General features: G+C 41.8%; 1 protein-coding gene across 4 annotated transcripts in view; it reads left to right on the top strand.

Annotated features, from left to right (window-relative positions):
• Window positions 1-20,010, top strand: part of otofa (otoferlin a) — a 436,145-nt gene that overhangs the window by 123,720 nt on the left and 292,415 nt on the right. For all 4 annotated transcript variants that reach the window (XM_087977131.1, XM_087977125.1, XM_087977118.1 and 1 more), the window contains exon 3: window positions 8,054-8,142. In XM_087977131.1, the coding sequence (XP_087833257.1) occupies window positions 8,054-8,142 (89 nt within the window). The remainder of the gene's footprint in view (window positions 1-8,053; window positions 8,143-20,010) is intronic.

The following is a 20,010-nucleotide window of genomic DNA, read 5'->3' as shown; positions in this document are numbered from 1 at the left end:
TGTCCCAGATTGTTCAGTATCCTCTTAATTCAACAAATTCAATCCTTCAGTTATCATAAATAATCAAGAATATCATATTAAATCAAAGAACTAGAGGCCTAAAATACACAAAACCAGAAATTGTTGGAGAAACTCAGCAGGTCTGGAAGCAGCTGTGGAGAGTAAGCAGAGTTAACATTTTGAGTCCAGTGACCCTTCTGAAGAATTCTGAAGGTTCAGTCAGTTCAGTTGACTGGACGGCTAATTTGCAATGCAGTGTGCCAAATTAGCTTAGGGAAACATAATGTGCTCTCCTTCTCAACCTCACCCCTCAGCTCAGGCCTGGTGACCTTCAAGTTAAATCACCTCCAGTTATCTCCTTCCAATGAGAGAACAGGTTTACAGTCCACTAGGACCATGGCAACTTTACCATTTAATAACTTGCCTTCTAATGCCACTTAAAACGATAAGGGCAGCAGATGCATTAGAACACCATCATCTGCAAGGTCTCTTCCAAAGCACATTTGAGTCTGACTTGGAAATATATTGCTGTTCCTTCACTGTCGCAGAGACAAAATCCTGGAATTCCCTTCTGAACAGCACTGTGGGTACACACACACCCTACAAACAGCAGGCATTCATGAACAGCACTGTGGGTACACACACACCCTACAAACAGCAGGCATTCATGAACAGCACTGTGGGTACACACACACCCTACAAACAGCAGACATTCATGACAAAAACTCAAGACCATCTTCTCCAGGGCAATCAGGAATAGATGATAAATGCTGGGCCTAACCAGTGACGCACTCATCCCAAGAAAGGATAATAAAAATTGCTACGGTTTAACACATCTTTGGATTATTTAAAGCTTAGATTACCATTTTGTTTTGTTGCAATATAAAATATTCTTCTTTCTATCGAAATACCTCCTTTGAAATGTTCTATTATAACCACTGTTATTCTAGTTTATTGTTTCTTAAATATATGGCAGAAAATATATGCATTGTGTAGAATATAATAATGGTTCTTCGTTCAAGAGATACCTTCACAGTGTGAAACAAATAATTCATGGACAGTATTCAGATTAGTAACATGAATGTAAGATGTAGGAAAATTGTACAAATTCAGTAGGTAACAGAAGTAGTGGATAGATCTTAGAAAGGGGCAGTACTGAATTAAAATTTATATTGCTGTTGTATATGTATACCTCAGACTTTCAATGTTTCATCTCCGAAATGATATGCTTACTTCCATTATATAAGGGACCATGTGTTCATTTTTAACAAAGACTACTCACATGACATTGTATGTGGTAGTATTTGTTCTGTGAGTTGATGAAATGCAGTGAGAGTTTCCTGAACATCATATGTTGTTTCCAGCCGGAGAACACAAAAGGTGAAAGGTCATCTTCGCGGCAGTTGATTTCATCAGAGTCAAACATGACACTTGTCACAATTCTTTCCATTTCCAATTTTACTCAATCACCAATTATCCACCCTGTATTCTACAATTAATGACACTGAACAATTACAATTTAATCCTTGATTTGCGCAGCACCATCTTGGTTCAGGAAGCCTAAGCACCACAATGATAGCCTCATTATTCAGCACCATGGCTAGCATTGGGAACCTGACAACTGGATCACTCCTGGGTCCTGACTCCCACTGGGTCATTGTCATTGACATGGCCCACATTGATGTACAAAGATCCTGATTGGAACAGAGATTTGTTTGGCACCCAATGTCTGGTGCCAGGCACTGCCACCTGAAGAGTGATCTACAAAGACAGACAATAGCCCGGACTGGGCTTGCCATTTCCTTACTGAATAGAGCAAGCAGAAGATCTGTTTGCTGCTAACCAGAATAAATAAATAAGTCCAGGTTTAGTTCCTCATCCTGGGAGCAGTGTTTGATGAGGCCTTATTGTATGGATTATAGTATGGGAATTGGCACAAATCCAAACCTTTCCGGTTCTTGGTTGGAAAATGTATTTGAATTAATTAACGCCAAATCTTAATTCCGAATATACACTTACTTCATTTGTTTAATTAGTTCAGTCACTGTCTTCCATAGGGGAGGTCGACAATCAACATCTGTGGTCTACAATGATAAGCTGGCATTCAACATTTTCCCATGTCATTTATCTGAATATTCATCCATGTAAATAGCTTCTTAAATGCTGGTAAATGTGCTTAACTTAGGGAATACTGCCAATGCCTGTGTAACATCAGATTGCTAAAAGGTTAGCCTGAAGGAACAGTTCACATTATAATAATAGATGGTGCATAACTCTCCTTATATACAACAAAGCATTTGACTTTCGAGTATTTCAGAAACAAATCTAGAAAGCACATTAGCTGCAGAATGACAAATACTGCCCAAGGAGATAGCAAAGACTGGGCAGCTACTGTGGCATTAATAACATGCACAATATTCATGGGGAAGTTAGAGGCTGAGAGGTTGGTTGATTTTCAAGGAGGAATTAACTCAATTGGGCGATAAACAGACACCTTAACATTTTGGGTCCAGTGACCCTTCTTCAGAACTATTAGTAGCCAGCAACAACCAGTGGTTGGGTCGGGGTTTGTGCAGGAGAGTAGCTCCATTTTTGGCTATTCGCTTCCTCCTCTCCCCTCCTTCACGTCTTCACCATATATACCACCTTTTGCTAGCTACTAATCATTCTGAAGAACTGGACTCAAAATGTTAAGTCTATTTTCTCACCACAGAAACAATGCAATATTTAACAGAAACACGATTAAACAGCTTTGGCAAAATAATTCACAATGTCCCCTAATGACACACCAGGCAGGGAAGTGGCAAATTTTGGGTATGCCACCACCCCATCTAATTACATGCCCCTCTGACCTTCAAGCAGAAGAATCCGGCTAGTATCCAGACAAACACCTTCCTGAGCAAGCCCACTGGCAGACCCTTTGGGAATCCTCAACATTGGATCCACATTCCATAACATCTGTGACAATAAGACAAACAAGGATAAGGAGCCTATGGCTGATTAACAACTATTAACCCCAACCTCAGCCGATGAATCAATTCTCCTCCATGTTGAACAGACATCAGAAGAAGCACTAAGATTGGCAAAGACATGGAAAGTATTCTGGGTGGGGGATTTCAATGTAAAGAGTTGCACTGTGGTCTCACTCCTCACTGAGCCTCCGTGAAGCCCTCTCCTTCTCAATGTCACCCTTCGGCTGAAGTGTCACCCTCAGGTTAAAAGACCACCAGTCATCAGGTGCTGCCTGTCCTATTGTGCTTTTCCAGTTCCACACTGACTCTCCAGTATTGACAGTCCCCATTTCCTCTCGGTATCCTCAATGTGAAGGTGAGACTTTGTCAAATACTTTGGGAACAAGTTCATGCAGTTTCTGCCTTTTGCTGTATCTGTGCTATAAAAATTGGTAAGAGTCATTGTGGATATGCTAAATTTCCATGTATCAGCATTTTCCTCAGACCCCTCAACACTTGTGAATGACAAGCATCTCAGATTTAAACTTTGCAATTTTAAGTTTTACTGTGTGGTACACTGTAGTGAGGCCGTCAAGACTGCAATAGAATTTATTAGAATGGTATTTGAGATGAGAGATTTCAATCATGAAATTAATCTCCTTACCGCAAAGAGGGTAAATGGAAGATATGACTGAGCAGTGTTGTTATAATGTGGAATGCACTGCCTGATTGAGTGAGAGAGGCAAATTCATTAATAATTTTTAAAAGGCAATTGGATAAATACTTGGAAGAGACGAAAACCATTCAGCCATGAAGTCATAGAGATGTACAGCATGGAAACAGACCCTTCGGTCCAAGTCGTCCATGCTGACCAGATTTCCTCAACTAATCAAGTCCCAGTTGCCAGCACTTAGCCCATATCCCTGCAAACCCTTCCTATTCATATACCCATCCAGATGCCTTTTAAATGTTGTCACTGTACCAGCCTCCACCACATTCTCTGGCAGCTCATTCCATACACACACCATCCTCTGCTTCAAAACGTCACTCCTCAAGTCTCTTTAATAGCTTTCCCCTCTCACCTTAAACCTATGCCCTCTAGTTCTGGACTCCCCCACCCCAGGTAAAAGACCTTGTCAATTTATCCTATCCATGCCTCTCATGATTTTATAAACCTCTGTAAAATCACCCCTCAGCCTCCAACGCTCCAGAGAAAACAGCCCCAGCCTCTCCTTATAGCACAAACCCTCATATCCCGGCAATATCTTTGTTAACCTTTTCTGAAACCTTTCAAGTTTCACAACATCCTTCCTACAGCAGGGAGACCAGAGTTGAATGCAGTCATCCAAAAGTGGCTGAACAATGTCCTGTACAGCTGCAACATGACATTGCAACTCTTATACTCAACGCAATGATCAATAAAGACAAGTGAACTGACACCTTCTTCACTATCCTTTCTGCAACTCTACCTTCAAGGAATTATGAACCTGCACTCCAAAGTCTTTTTGTTCAGCAACACTCCACAGGGCCTGCAATTAAGAGTAGAAGTCCTGCCCTGATTTGCCTTTCCAAAATGCAGCACCTCGCATTTATCGAAATTAAACCCATCTGCCATTCCTCAGCCCATTGGCCCAACTGACCAAGGTCCCGGTATACTCTGAGATAACCTTCTTCACTGCCCACTCCACCTTCAATACATCTTCATGAGGAAAGGGCATGGGGATAGAACTATGTGGACAGTTTGTTTCAAAGAGCCAGCACAGGCAGGACTGACTGACTGACTGATCTCCTCCTGGGAAACTAGATTATTCACATTGAGCTTTGAGTCTAATGAGATTGCTATATCTTGTTTAGTTGCATCCTTACATAATTCAGCACGATCTATCATGCATGCCTCATTGTTATGTTACTGACAGACAGTATTTAATTGAACGTTGTTGCTGATAAACTTTCCATGACTTTTCATTTCTATGGGCAATACATTTACATTTGTGTACATCAAATGTCATCGAACATTATTCTCTCTGAATTCCCATAGCTTTTTGCTTAATGAATCAACTTTCACATTTAATTTTTTCAAATGCCTTTTGGAAGTCTAAGGTGGATTTCTTAATTAATGAACACTCGTAATGTCTTGCATTGCAAATCATATCGGCCTTGTTTATAGGGTAAGCAAGGAGAAACCATGCCTTGAAGAAATGTAATGGTACATCGCTCAGTTTGCTGCAAATAGTAATCAATGTTATCTCCTTGTTCATTCTCAAATCACGCCTATTTGGAGCTATTCAAACTTTTACATTAATAATAGAAAATGAGGAAACCACTACTCTTGAAAGTAATAATTTAGGGTCCTTTTGCTGAATATTTAAAAATATCTGTCAAAATGTATGATTTTCAAACATAACCCACAGTGGTTCATGCTCAGGATCATAACCAGGCTATTGCAAGGGGTGCTCTACGTTGAGCTGAACAATCTCTTGTTGAGTGATGATGTTTAGTACACAACAAATCAGTACAGGTCTTTGATCCACTATTGGACCAACACTGTCATGAAGTCAGGAAGTGGGGTGGGGGTTGCCCTGATGGATCCCAGGCTAAGTATTTATGAGCAGGTTATGATGAGTAAATGATATACCTTGCATTACTTTGCTGATGATTGAGAGGTGATTGATATGACAGCAATTGGCTGCTTTTTGTGGACACGCCAACCCTGGGCGACATTCCACATTGGCTAAAGACTGGAATCAGTGATTCTGGGGACCTCAGGACATAGCCAAAATGGATCATCCATTCAGCACTTTTGGCTGAAGATTGTTGCAAATGTTTCATCTTTGTCTTTTGCAGTGATGTGCTGGCTCCCCTTCGTTGAGAATGGGGATATTTGTGGGACTTTCTCTTGTTATTTGTTGACCATTCATGATTGGATTTAGCAGAACTGCAGCGCCCAGGTCTGATTTGTTGTTTGTGGAATCATTTAGCTCTGTCTATCACTTGCTGCGTGTGCTGTTTGGAACCTGGTCGGTCCTGTGTAGTAGCTTCATCAGGTTGACACCTCATATGGCTGGCACTGCCCCTGGTTCCTGCACTCTCGACTGAAGCATGGTTGATCTTGTTTGATGGTAATGTTGATGGTACCATGGTTTGATGGTAATGTTGAAATGGGAATGTACTGAGTTACGAGGTTACAGGTTGTAGTTGAATACAGTTCTGCTTCTGATGGTTCACAGTGCCTCATGGTTGGCCAATTTTGAGTTACTAAATCTGTTCAACATTTGACCTTATTAACACAGTAGTAATACCGTGTTACCTAATGGAGGCTCTCCTCAATGTCGAAAAGTGTGGCGCTGGAAAAGCACAGCAGATCAGGCAGCATCTAGCAGCAGGAGAGTCGATGTTTCAGGCATAAGCCCTTTGGCAATTTTTATACCATAGATGCATCACAGTTTGGTATGGTAACTGCTCTGCCCAAGACTGCAAGACATTACAGAGAGTTGTGAACGCATTACAGTCCATCGCAAAAGCCAGCTTTCCTTTCATTGACTCTGTCCATAGTTCCCACTGCCTTGGGAAAGCAGCCAACATAATCAAAGACCCCTCCCACCCCAGTTATACTCTCTACTACCCTCTTCTATTGGGTAGGAGGTGGAAAGTTTGAAAATACATACCAACAGATTCAAGAACAGCTTATTCCCCGCTGTTATCAGATTTCTGAACGGATCTCCTATATGTTAGAGTTGATCTTTCTCCGCACTTTCTCTGTAGCTTTAACACTACATTCTGCATTCTGTTGTATTACCCTGATACACTTATGTAAGATCACAGATCAGTCATAATCTCATTGAATGGTGGAAGCAGTTCAAGGTCCAAAAGGATTTATTCCTCCTCCTATGATCATAGATGCCCACAATTGGCTACAATTCTCCAGTTTAGTCGAACCAGTGTTAAGATTTACTGTACCACAACCTCTTCGTCTTTATATTCGGTGGACTCAAGATTATGATCAATTAAGGACTAGTTAGATAACAGGAAGGAAAAAAAAGAGATAAATGGACTTTTTGAGCTGACAAGCTGTAACTCATGAAATGCCACAGTGATCAGTGCTGAGACTTCAACTGTTTACAGTTTGTATAAATAACACGGAGAAAGGGACTACACATATGCTAATTATGACATCAAAATAGGTAAGTTGTCAAGAGGAGATCAAAAGTCTGCAAAGAGATAAAAGCAAAATATTGGCAGATGGGGTATAATGTGAAGAAACATGAAATTGTCCATTTTGGCAGGAAGAATACAGAAGTACTGTCCTATTTAAATGGAGAGATATTGCAGAGCCCAATGTACAGAGGTGGTGAATAAATCACAACAAGTTACTATTCAGGTCCAGCAAGTGATAAAGAAGGTGAATGAAATGTTTCTGTTTATTCCAGATTTTTTTAAAATTCAAATTCCACCATCTACCATGACAGTGATTCGAACCTGGGTCTCTGGATTAACAGTCTGGTGATAACACACTGGTCATCACCTCTCCTGTTGTTATTGAGGTCTATAGCAAGCAATAATCCCCAATAATAGGCATCGTGCCTCATGAGAATCACATAGAACTGTTTGAAAATGGCAACAACTTGCTCCCAGTGTCAAGAACATCCTCATTGGACTTCACACTCAATTCTTCCAGATTCCTTGCCATAGTTTGTTCAAGTCCCAATAGGATTCTACTCGTAAAGTTAATTTTTAGGGTCTATAATTTAATTGAAATGCAAGCTCCTTGTCAATGTTTATGGGGTTTCCAAAGCGAATCAAGAGATGCAAAGAAAACATTCAATAATAAGTAGTTTGCAAAGGGATATTAATTGCAGTTTGCTATAAAATGTGAGTGAGTAACTTTACAACTTGTCTTTTTTTTATTCTGATTGTGTTATGATTGCATTTTGTAGCTGAGTCAGAGGAGAATTTATCGTGTGCCATAACTTTGACTTCAGTTAATCAAATCCTGGATTTTAATTACTCATAATCTACTGCTCATCATTTTCCTTTCATAGCCAGATAAATGGAATTATTAAGACAAGCCAGACTGATTTTAATCCCTCTTTGTTCATTTACAGACTTTCCGATGGCCTATTGCCAGCAACATTGATGGAAACGAGATGTTGGAGATTCAAGTTTACAACTACAGCAAAGTCTTCACAAATAGGTGAGGCATTGTAATCTATTCTGTGCATTAATTCACAGGGCTTGCCATTGACCAGGACTCTATTGTTTTTGTTCAGGACAAACCAATTAGCAGACATGCAGCAGGCTGGATTCTCAAGTATCTTAGTTCATAATCCAAAATATTTGCAGAATGCATTAAATGCTTCATTAGTTGTTTCATTCAATCACTTAGAAAGTATAATAGTAATTGGTAACTTTGAATCTGTTTATGGATCATAGAAAACGCTAAATGATTTTTATTAATTCGTTCACGGGAACGAGCATCTTTTCCTTGGTCAGCCTAAATGCTCTTGAGAAGATGGAGGAGAATTGCCACCTGGAATTGCTAAAGTCCATGATCTGTAGAGGCACCACGGAGCTGGTAGGAGGGAACTTACAGGAATTTGGCCCATGACAGTGAAGGAATGGAAATATAGTACAGAACAAGGATGGTGTGTGGTATGGAGGTGAACCTGGATGAATAGCTGGTGGTTTTCCATGCACTTGTTGCCCTGTCTTTCTAGGAGCAAACTTTGCAGGTTTGGAAGGTGCTATCAGGAGGGTTGACTCATTGCTGCAGTGCAATGGCTCTAATGCAATGAGCGGTATATCAGCTTCCAAGAGATCAATTGTGTTAGGGGATTCTGTAGTCCGAGGTACAGACAGACGTTTCCGTGGCCGGCAGAGAAAAATCAGAATGGTGTGTTGTTTCCCTGGTGCCAGGATCAAGGATGTCTCAGAGAGGGTGCAGAATGTTTTCACGGGGGAGAGGGGCCAGCAGGAGGTCATTGTCCACATTGGAACCAACAACATTGGAGGGGAAAAGGTTGAGACTCTGAAGGGAGATTACAGAAAGTTAGGCAGAGATTTAAAAAGGAGGTCCTCAAGGATAGTAATATCTGGATTATTCCCAGTGCCACAAGCTAGTGAGGACAGGAATAGGAGGATAGAGCAGATGAATGCATGGCTGAGGAGCTGGTGTATGGGAGAAGGATTCACATTTTTGGATGGATTGCACCTAAATTGAAAGGGGACTAATATACTGGCAGGGAAATTTGCTAGAACTGCTCGGGAGGATTTAAACTAGTAAGGTGGCGGGGGAGGGGGGGACCCAGGGAGATAGTGAGGAAAGAGATCGATCTGAGATGGGTACAGCTGAGAACAGAAGTGAGTCAAACAGTCAGGGCAGGCAGGGATGAGGTAGGACTAATAAATTAAACTGCATTTATTTCAATGCAAGGGGCCTAACAGGGAAGGCAGATGAACTCAGGGCATGGTTAGGAACATGGGACTGGGATATCACAGCAATTACAGAAACACGGCTCAGGGATGGGCAGGACTGGCAGCTTAATGTTCCAGGATACAAATGCTACAGGAAGGATAGAAAGGGAGACAAGGGAGGAGGAGGAGTGGCATTTTTGATAAGGGATAGCATTACAGCTGTGCTGAGGGAGGATATTCCCGGAAATACATCCAGGGAAGTTATTTGGGTGGAACTGAGAAATAAGAAAGGGATGATCACCTTATTGGGATTGTATTATAGACCCCCAATAGTCAGAGGGAAATTGAGAAACAAATTTGTAAGGAGATCTCAGCTATCTGTAAGAATAATAGGGTAGTTATGGTAGGGGATTTTAACTTACCAAACATTGACTGGGACTGCCATAGTGTTAAAGGTTTAGATGGAGATGAATTTCTTAAGTGTGCACAAGACAATTTTCTGATTCAGTATGTGGATGTACCCACTAGAGAAGGTGCAAAACTTGACCTACTCTTGGGAAATAAGGCAGGGCAGGTGACTGAGGTGTCAGTTGGGGAGCACTTTGGGGGCCAGCGACCATAATTCTATTTGTTTTAAAATAGTGATGGAAAAGGATAGACCAGATCTAAAAGTTGAAATTCTAAATTGGAGAAAGGCCAATTTTGACAGTATTAGGCAAGAACTTTCGAAAGCCGATTGGAGACAGATGTTCGCAGGTAAAGGGATGGCTGGAAAATGGGAAGCCTTCAGACATGAGATAACGAGAATCCAGAGAAAGTATATTCCTGTCAGGGTGAAAGAGAAGGCTGGTAGGTATAGGGAATGCTGGATGACTAAAGAAATTGAGGGTTTGGTTAAGAAAAAGAAGGAAGCATATGTCAGGTATAGACAGGAGAGATCGAGTGAATCCTTAGAAGAGTATAAAGAAAGTAGGAGTATACTTAAGAGGGAAATCAGGAGGGCAAAAAGGGGACATGAGATAGCTTTGGCAAATAGAATTAAGGAGAATCCAAAGGGTTTTTACAAATATATTAAGGACAAAAGGGTAACTAGGGACAGAATAGGGCCCCTCAAAGATCAGCAAGGCGGCCTTTGTGTGGAGCCTCAGAAAATGGTGGAAGTACTAAATGAATATTTTACATCAGTATTTACTGTGGAAAAGGATATGGAAGATATAGACTGTAGGGAAAAAGATGGTGAAATCTTGCAAAATGTCCAGATTACAGAGGAGGAAGTGCTGGATGTCTTGAAACGGTTAAAAGTGGATAAATCCCCAGGGCCTGATCAGGTGTACCCGAAAACTCTGTGGGAAGCTAGAGAAGTGATTGCTGGGCCTCTTGCTGAGATATTTGTATCATCGCTAGTCACAGATGAGGTGCCAGAAGACTGGAAGTTGGCAAACTTGGTGCCACTGTTTAAGAAGGATGGTAAAGATAAGCCAGGGAACTATAGACCAGTGAGCCTGACCTCGGTGGTGGGCAAGTTGTTGGAGGGAATCCTGAGGGACAAGCTGCACATGTATTTGGAAAGGCAAGGACTGATTTGGGATAGTCAACATGGCTTTGTGCGTGGGAGATCATGTCTCACAAACTTAATTGAGTTTTTTGAAGAAGTCACAAAGAAGATTGATGAGGGCAGAGCAGTAGATGTGATCTATATGGACTTCAGTAAGGCGTTCGACAAGGTTCCCCATAGGAGACTGATTAGCAAGTTTAGATCTCATGGAATACAGGGAGAACTAGCCATTTGGATACAGAACTGGCTCAAAGATAGAAGACAGAGGGTGGTGATGGAGGGTTGTTTTTCAGACTGGAGGCCTGTGATCAGTGGAGTGCCGCAAGGATCGGTGCTGGGCCCTCTACGTTTTGTCATTTACATAAATGATTTGGATGCGAGCATAAGAGGTACAGTTAGTAAGTTTGCAGATGACACCAAAATTGGAGGTGTAGTGGACAGCGAAGAGGGTTACCTCAGATTACAACAGGATCTGGACCAGATAGGCCAATGGGCTGAGGAGTGGCAGATGGAGATTAATTCAGAAAAATGCGAGGTGCTGCATTTTGGAAAAGCAAACCTTAGCAGGACTTAAACACTTAATGGTAAGGTCCTAGGGAGTGTTGCTGAACAAAGAGATCTTGGAGTGCAGGTTCATAGCTCCTTGAAAGTGGAGTCACAGCTAGATAGGATAGTGAAGAAGGCATTTGGTATGCTTTCCTTTATTGGTCAGAGTATTGAGTACAGGAGTTGGGAGGTCATGTTGCAGCTGTACAGGACATTGGTTAGGCCACTGTTGAAATATTGCATTCAATTCTGGTCTCCTTCCTATCAGAAAGATGTTGTGAAACTTGAAAGGGTTCAGAAAAGATTTACAAGGATATTGTCAGGGTTGGAGGATCTGAGCTACAGGGAGAGGCTGAACAGGCTGGGACTGTTTTCCCTGGAGTGTTGGAGGCTGAGGGGTGACCTTATCGAGGTTGACAAACTTATGAGGGGCATGGATAGGATAAACAGACAAAGTCTTTTCCCTGGGGTCAGGGAGTCCAGAACTAGAGGGCATAGGTTTAGGATGAGATGGGGAAAGATATAAAAGAGACCTAAGGGGCAACTTTTTCACACAGAGGGTGGTACGTGTATGGAATGAGCTGCCAGAGGATGTGGTGGAGGCTGGTACAATTGCAACATTTAAAAGGCATTTGGATGGGTATATGAATAGGAAGGGTTTCGAGGATATGGGCTGGGTGCTGGCAGGTGGGACTAGATTGGGTTGGGATATCTGGTCAGCATGGATGGGTTGGACTGAAGGGTCTGTTTCTATGCTGTACATCTCTATGACTCTATCTTGTCTATGATACAGTTGCTGCCACTGTGTGTCAGTGCAGTAGGGATAATGAGGAATTGCCAGTGTGGAATTGGGGTGGACAAAGTTAAAAGTCACACAACACCAGGTTATAGTCCAACAGGTTTATTTGGTAGTACAAGCTTTCGCAGCATTGGTCTTTCATCAGGTAGCTAGTACAGCAGGATCATAAGGCACAGAATTTATAATATCATACAACTGATCTGATATATTGAACAAACCTGGATTGCTGTTAACTCTTTCATCTTTGAGAATGGGTTGCATGTTTTGATTCATTAATATGTAAATCCCAGAATGTCTTTTAAGTCACATTCTTGGGATAACTTAAGGTTTCAGAAAAAAAATTGACATCTCAGCTCAGACAATGCACTAAAGGTGTGAGGTTAGAGTCTGTCTGTGTCCCAATCTTGAGTCAGACTATTTTCTGTTTCCAAAATAGGAATTTATAAAATGTCACATGGATTGACTGCCTGCAGACTGTGTGCTATTTGAGCAAAATAGAATGTATCTTTAAATACAATTCTGCAAAGGCAAATTCACCCATAGATTTCTATATATTTGTGCATTCATGTGAGGGGGAGAGAGAGAGAGAGTGTGTGTGTGCGTGTGTATGCATGTGCTTGTGTGCTTGCATGGTAGAGTGTGTGCATATAAGCCTGTGAGATGGTGTGCGCCTGGGTGTGAGTAGGGAAGCAGGTGGGGGTGTGCGTGTGTGTCTGAAAGACAGCGTGTGTATGAGAGGGAGCCTGCGTGAGTGTGTGAGTATGTAAGAGTGTGTATGTCTATGTGTGCTTGTGTTTGAGAGTGTATAGTGTAATGGGGTCATCTGTAATGCTGTAGAGAATGGGTGTTAAAGGTGGTTTATGAGGTGCTTATCAAGCTAGCTACTTTGTTCTGGGTGGTGTCAATTTTCTTGAGAGTTGGTGGAGTTGCACTCATTCATGCCAGTTCTGTGCTCAGAGTACTAAAGATGGAAATTTATTACTTTACATTTTAAAGCCACAGATATCTTTAACCCTGACAGATTGGCTTTCTCTATTATAGTGTTCATCCTGTCCAGCCTCAGAGAGATAACACTGGGACTGCTTATTAACAAGATTGTAATTTGGAAGAAGAACACAAGATTTTAAAATGCTGACATCAGACCCCTTCTTTATGCCAGTAACACAAGAACTAAAGCAGTCACATAGCATCCAGTGTTAACATAAAGATTATTCGGGCAATACCTCGGTTTAGTTGTCACCTAGTGTTCTCCTGTTTGTGCAACTCTTTCCCAAAGAAGGATGTCATTTGTAACCGTGGAGGAAGTTATGGCGTGTTGCAAGGAGACAATGTGTGTTTCTTCTGTACATTCTTAAGGATGGCTATCTGCTGGTAATCTTGATCATAATCAAAGTGCAATATGAGTATTGTCTTTGGGTTTCTTTTGTGCACACAGTAAATTCACTACCAAAACTACCTTCACCTCAAATATTTACCTGAAACAAATATCAGTGTGAGTAATTTTGTAATTAGGAAGAAAATTGAAAGTAACAATCGTGATAACTTCCTAATCTTACAACCACTGGATAAGGAGGAGAGATGGAAGCCATTTTGTCCATTGAGTCTCAGCTGAGAAAGGGTACTTGGCTTTATTACCTCAATTTCATCTGTGGCACCTGACAGGAGACTTCATGGGGTCTGGAGTTAATGCTAGCGGCTCAAAGGACAACTTCATCCCCAAATGTATATCTATTTGTCACCATTTCTGGTGGGTTTGCCTGTCAGTGGGACAGAACACAGGAATGGTACTGGTGCTGCCTAAGACACTAGCTGGAAGGTACAATTCCATAAGTATGACTATTACAGAGTGTTGTTTAACTAACATGTGGGCCAACTCTCCCCATTTTAGCACAGACACTGTGACATTAATGTAGCCCTGGAGTTTTACAGCACAGAAAGAGGCTCTTCAGCCCATCATGTCCGCATCAGTTAAGTATCTATCTATTCCAAAGTTACTTTCCAGCACGTGGTCTGTAATCTTGTATGCTATGGTATTTCAGCTGCTCAACTAAATACTTAGAATCATAGAGTCATAGAGATGTACAGCATGGAAACAGACCCTTCGGTCCAACCCGTCCATGCCGATCAGATATCCCAACTCAATCTAGTCCCACCTGCCAGCACCCGACCCATATCCCTCCAAACGCTCCCTATTCATATACCCATCCAGTGCCTCTTAAATGTTGCAATTGTACCAGCCTCCACCACTTCTTCTGGCAGCTCATTCCATACATATACCACCTCTGTGTGAAAAGGTTGCCCCTTAGGTCTCTTTTCTATCTTTCCCAAAATGCAGCACCTTGCATTTATCTGAATTAAACTCCATCTGCCACTTCTCAGCCCATTGGCCCATCTGATCAAGATCCTGTTGTAATTTGAGGTAACCTTCTTCACTGTCCACTATACCTCCAATTTTGGTGTCATTTGGAAACTTACTAACTATACCTCTTGTGCTCTCATCCAAATCATTTATGTAAATGATGGAAAGTAGTGGACCCAGCACTGATCCTTGTGGCACTCCACTGGTCACAGGCCTCCAGTCTGAAAAACAACCCTCCACCACCACCCTCTGGCTTCTACCTTTGAGCCAGTTCTGTATCCAAATGGCTAGTTGTCCCCGTATTCCATGAGATCTAACCTTGCTAACCAGTCTCCCATGGGGAACCTTGTCGAACACCTTACTGAAGTCCATATAGATCACATCTACTGCTCTGCCCTCATCAATCCTCTTTGTGACTTCTTCAAAAAACTCAATCAAGTTTGTGAGACATGATTTCCCACACACAAAGCCATGTTGACTATCCCAAATCAGTCCTTGCCTTTCCAAATACATGTGCAGCTTGTCCCTCAGGATTCCCTCCAACAACTTGCCCACCACCGACGTCAGGCTCACTGGTCTATAGTTCCCTGGCTTGTCCTTACCACCCTTCTTAAACAGTGGCACCATGTTGCCAACCATCAGTTTTCCAGCACCTCACCTGTGACTAGCGATGATACAAATATCTCAGCAAGAGGCCCAGCAATCACTTCTCTAGCTTCCCACAGAGTTCCCGGGTACACCTGATCAGGTCCTGGGGATTCATCCACCTTTACCCGTTTCAAGACATCCAGCACTTCCTCTTCTGTAATGTAGACTTCTTCGATGTCTTCAGAGGTCCTACTGTTCTTAACCACTGAGCTCCAGTTAATCACAACCTTCTGGGTGAAACATTATTTTCGCAAATCCCCTCTATTGATCCTAATCTTAAAACTGTACTGTTTGGTTATTAACACCTCTACTAGAGGAAGAGTTTCTTCTTATCTAACTTATCCATGCCCCTCGTCCACATCCCTCAGGTTCCCCTCAGCCTTCTGTACTCTGAAAAAAACAATAAAAATTGAATGAGTACGATTTTGAATGGCCCACAGGTCTGGGTTTGCAACTTTCTTTTCCTGTATCTAGATTAACGCTGAGCGGTCCATCTCGTTTCATTCATAAAGGGAACATTGTTACTAACATCATTGCACAGTTTCATGTTATTTATTAATTACTTTTCAACACCTGACATAACCAAAACATTGTTTTCTTGTTGTGGTAAGTCAGAGTGTAGTATTTGGATAACGGGCAGCACACGTTACTTGGAAAGGGACTTTCTGGTTTGAGTGAAGCCTTCTTTATTGTATACGGCAAATGCTGCACACATCGATCAATCTCTCTGACTGACACAGTGACACCATTGCTGATACTTTTGGCTGTCTCATTCTTTTCTAACTGTTGCAACCCATTTATGAAGCAGTTTAATTTCTGGCAGGGAAATTAAAGGTAGCAGCTATTAATAATTCACAAGCACAGTTCATTTTAATGAACAACAGACGCTGAACGCATGCAGTATCAAATGGACACAAATTTAATTATTGAATCCAATTGGATTCAGTATCCTATGTGTCAACAATTCTTTTAGGTTTCAGTCATCATGAGACTAATTATTTGTATCTAGTCCCTTTTTTCAAGCAACTGAGCAAGATAATTATTTGAATGTATGCTTTCCAAAATGCTTTTGTGCTCAATTGCTATTCTTCACACCCTGGAACTGCAGCATGTGGAGTTTTTGATTGCTGTTAGATCAAGCTGACAAACCATAAATTATTACTTGTTAATTCTTACTCATTTTTCCCAAGTTGAATTGTTTTAAAGAAATCAAAATCTTTTGGCAGCAAACATCAGCTTTGTTAGAGGAGGACATTAAGGGAATCAGATCAGCGAAAGGTAAATGGGGTTAACAAAGAATCCTACAGTGCAGAAAGAGGCCATTCAGCCTATCAAGTCTGCACCAACCTTCTGAAGAGCAACCCATCAGGACTCATTCCCCTACCCTATCCCAAGGATAATCAACCTAACCTGCACATCCCTGCACACTAAGGGGCATTTTAAAGTGGCCAATCCATCTAATCTGTACATCTTTGGACAATAGGAGGAAACCCACACAGGCACAGGGTGAATTTGTGAATTCCACACAGCCAGTCGCCCGAAGCTATAATGGAACCCGGGTAGTTGCGAGGTAGGAGTGCCAACAGCCATCATGCTGCCCTAGGTATGGTGTTAAATATTGATTAGCCTTGATCTAATTCATCAATTGAGCAGACTTAGCAGAAAGAGGATCTGAGGTTTCTGAAATGACATCACATTTATTGCCAGGGCATTGAGGACTAACATATGGAGGTTACAGTACGATTTTACAGGGCACTGGTGAGACTATATGTGGAGCACTGTGAACAGTCTTGGCCCCCCCCCCCCCCCCCTTTTTAAGAAAAGATATCAATGTATTGATATGTTATTAATCTTGCTCTGAATCTCCTCCAACACATTTATATCCTTCCTTAAATAGGAAGACCATAGCTGTGCATTGTATTTGAGATGTGGTCTCACCAATGTCCTGAGTAACTGGAGTATAACATTCTTTCTTTTATTTCCAATTCCTCTTGTAATAAAGGATAGGATTCTATCCACCTTCGTAATCACTCGCTGCACTGACATTATAACATTTTATCACTCATGCACAAGAAAAGCGAGATCCGTAATATGCTGCTTCGCTAGTGCCCTGCCAAATTGAAGTGGGCGGGGGTGGGGGGTGGGGGTGAGAGCATGTAGTGAGATTGCAATCAGATCAGCTTTGGTCTTGACCTTGATGGGACATGTTTGAGGACCCACTAAGGACCTTACACCTGCTTTTAACTTGTATTTTAGAATCTGATGTCATGTGACAGAAGGAAAGATTTCGATACCTTGTATACACGATGCCTCCAATTTCATGTGTAAGAATGTAACCATGGCTAACACACCAACAGAGGGGATTGTTTGGATGATTACTCCTCTCCAGGATCTCTCTCTCTCTCTCCTTCTCCTTCCATTGATGTACATTAAGATGTGCCAATAATCAATTCAGGAGCCCCTTGAACTCTAGTGACCCCCTACAATATGTTCCCTGGACACATGAACAAGTAACAGAGCCAGAGTTTCGTTGAGGGGGCTAGCTTTTAATCAATTTTTTAATCAGCCCATCTTATTCCATGTATAAGTTAGCAGAGAATAAACTTGTTGTGCCATTGCTACTATGTGAGAATGGATTGTTAGTTCTGTCCAGTATGAAGGTAGCAAACAAGAGGTAAATGTTTGTTCAAAACACGACCGTAGAAATCTGAGCAACAATAGACCACAAGGTCCGATGACTCTTCGTCAACATCCAATAAGATAATGGCTAATTGTCTAATTCAACTCGACTTCCATACACGATCTCCATTGCCCAATACACCCTTGTCTATGGACCCCATCTTGAATGCATTCAATAAGAGAACATTAACCACTTTATTGAAGTGAGGATTCCAAAATTCATAACCGTTGAAAAGAAGAAAGCAGGAGGTGATGCAACATCTTCTTGTACTTGGCAGGGAAGGGAAGGATATGTTCATATACCAGGGAAATGGCAAGGCCAATTGCCTACGGTATAAAGAGCCAAATCAATAAACATTATGGCTCACATTTGCTCACCTGCTCAAACCATTGAATTTTTGGCTGGTTTTCGGGACTGCACTTCCTACATGGGCTCAATCTCCTCAGCTTTGGCACACTTTCCCCGTGCTGGCTCAATGTCCCCTGCACTCATCATCACTGCAAATGCTGCATTAGCCTCTCTCCTGCGATCTCAGACCATCAAAGTCCTGATCCAGGTCTTCAGCTGCTGCCACACACCAGACCACCAGAGCCCCAGTGTAGGCACCATCCATGCCTGGCCTTGGCTCTGCCTTCCATCTGTGCCCCGATCCAATTGTGGAGGAGATTGGTTAGGCTTCCGAAGGAGTACCATGTGCGGCTTTGGTCTCCTTATCACAAAAAAGGTCTCATCATCAGCAAAGGAATGCAGCAACTCTGGACCAGACTTGTGTCCCCAAAGGACATCAGGGATATTTCAGCCTTACATCAGTGGTAGGGAAATTATTGGAGAAGATTCTTAGGGACCAGGTTTATTTGCATTTGGAAAAGATGTGACGTATTAGAGATAGTCAGCATGGATTTATACAGTGTGGCGGGGGGGGTCATCTTGTCTCTCAAAAGTGATTGAGTTTTTTGAGGATGTGACAAAGATGATTGACGAGGGCAGAGGGATCAATATTGTCTACATGAACTTTACAAAAGCATTTGACAAGGTCTCTCAATATAGGCTGATCGAGAAGATTAAATCACGGATCCGCAGAGAGTTGGTAAGTTGAATACAAAATTGGCTTGGCATATAAGACAGAGGGTAGTTGTGGAGGGGTATTTTTCTGACTCAGATCTGTGCCCAGTGACATTCTGAAAGGAGCAGCAGAAGAAGCACTGTTGTTTATGTGTATACATATACATCAATTACTTTGGTGAAAATATAGGTGGTCTAATAAGTAAGTTTGCAGACAACATGAAACTTGGTGGAGTTGTGGATAATGAAAAAGGTCATCAATGCATACACCAGAATATATATTGGAAAATTGAGCAGAATTGGGCACAGTTTAACCCTGACAAGATTTGGAGGTGCTGGTGTTGAACTGGGGTGTACAAAGTTAAAAATCACACAACACCAGGTTGTAGTCCAACAGGTTTATTTGGAAGCACTAGCTTTCAGAGCGCTGCTCCTTCATCAGCTGGTTGCCTTCATCAGCAGCGCTCTGAAAGCTAGTGCTTCTAATTAAACCTGTTGGACTATAAGATGGTGCTGTGTGAATTTTAATCCAGACAAGTGTGAGGTTTTGTATTTTGGGAGGTCAAATGCAAAAGGAAAGTGTACAGTTAATGGCAAAATCTTAATGAGCATTAATATACAGATGGATCTTGCGGTCCCAAGGCCAAAGCTCTCTGAAACTTCCAAAACAAGTGGATAAGATAATAAAGAAGGCAAATGGTATGCTTGCCTTCATCAATCAGGAGGATAAAAATTGACAAGTCATGTTGTAGCGGTAAAAACTTTAGGTTAGCCACATTTGGAGTATTGTGTGCAGTCCTGGTCACCACACTGTAGGAATGGCATGGAGCTTTGGAGAAGGGGCAAAAAATGTTTACTAGGATATTGCCAAGATTGGAGTGTATTTGCTACAAGGAGAGATCAGACAACTTGATTTGCTTTCACCTGAACATCAGAGGCTGAGGGGCAACCTGATAGCAATATGTAAAATTATGAGCAGCATTGATAGGGTAGTTAGTC

Source organism: Chiloscyllium plagiosum, unplaced genomic scaffold (genome assembly GCF_037043375.1).
Source record: "Chiloscyllium plagiosum isolate Xiang-an unplaced genomic scaffold, Cpla_swu_hap1 HiC_scaffold_3, whole genome shotgun sequence".
In the NCBI taxonomy this organism is placed as follows: Eukaryota; Metazoa; Chordata; class Chondrichthyes; order Orectolobiformes; family Hemiscylliidae; genus Chiloscyllium; species Chiloscyllium plagiosum.
This window is presented reverse-complemented; position numbering and strand designations above follow the sequence as displayed.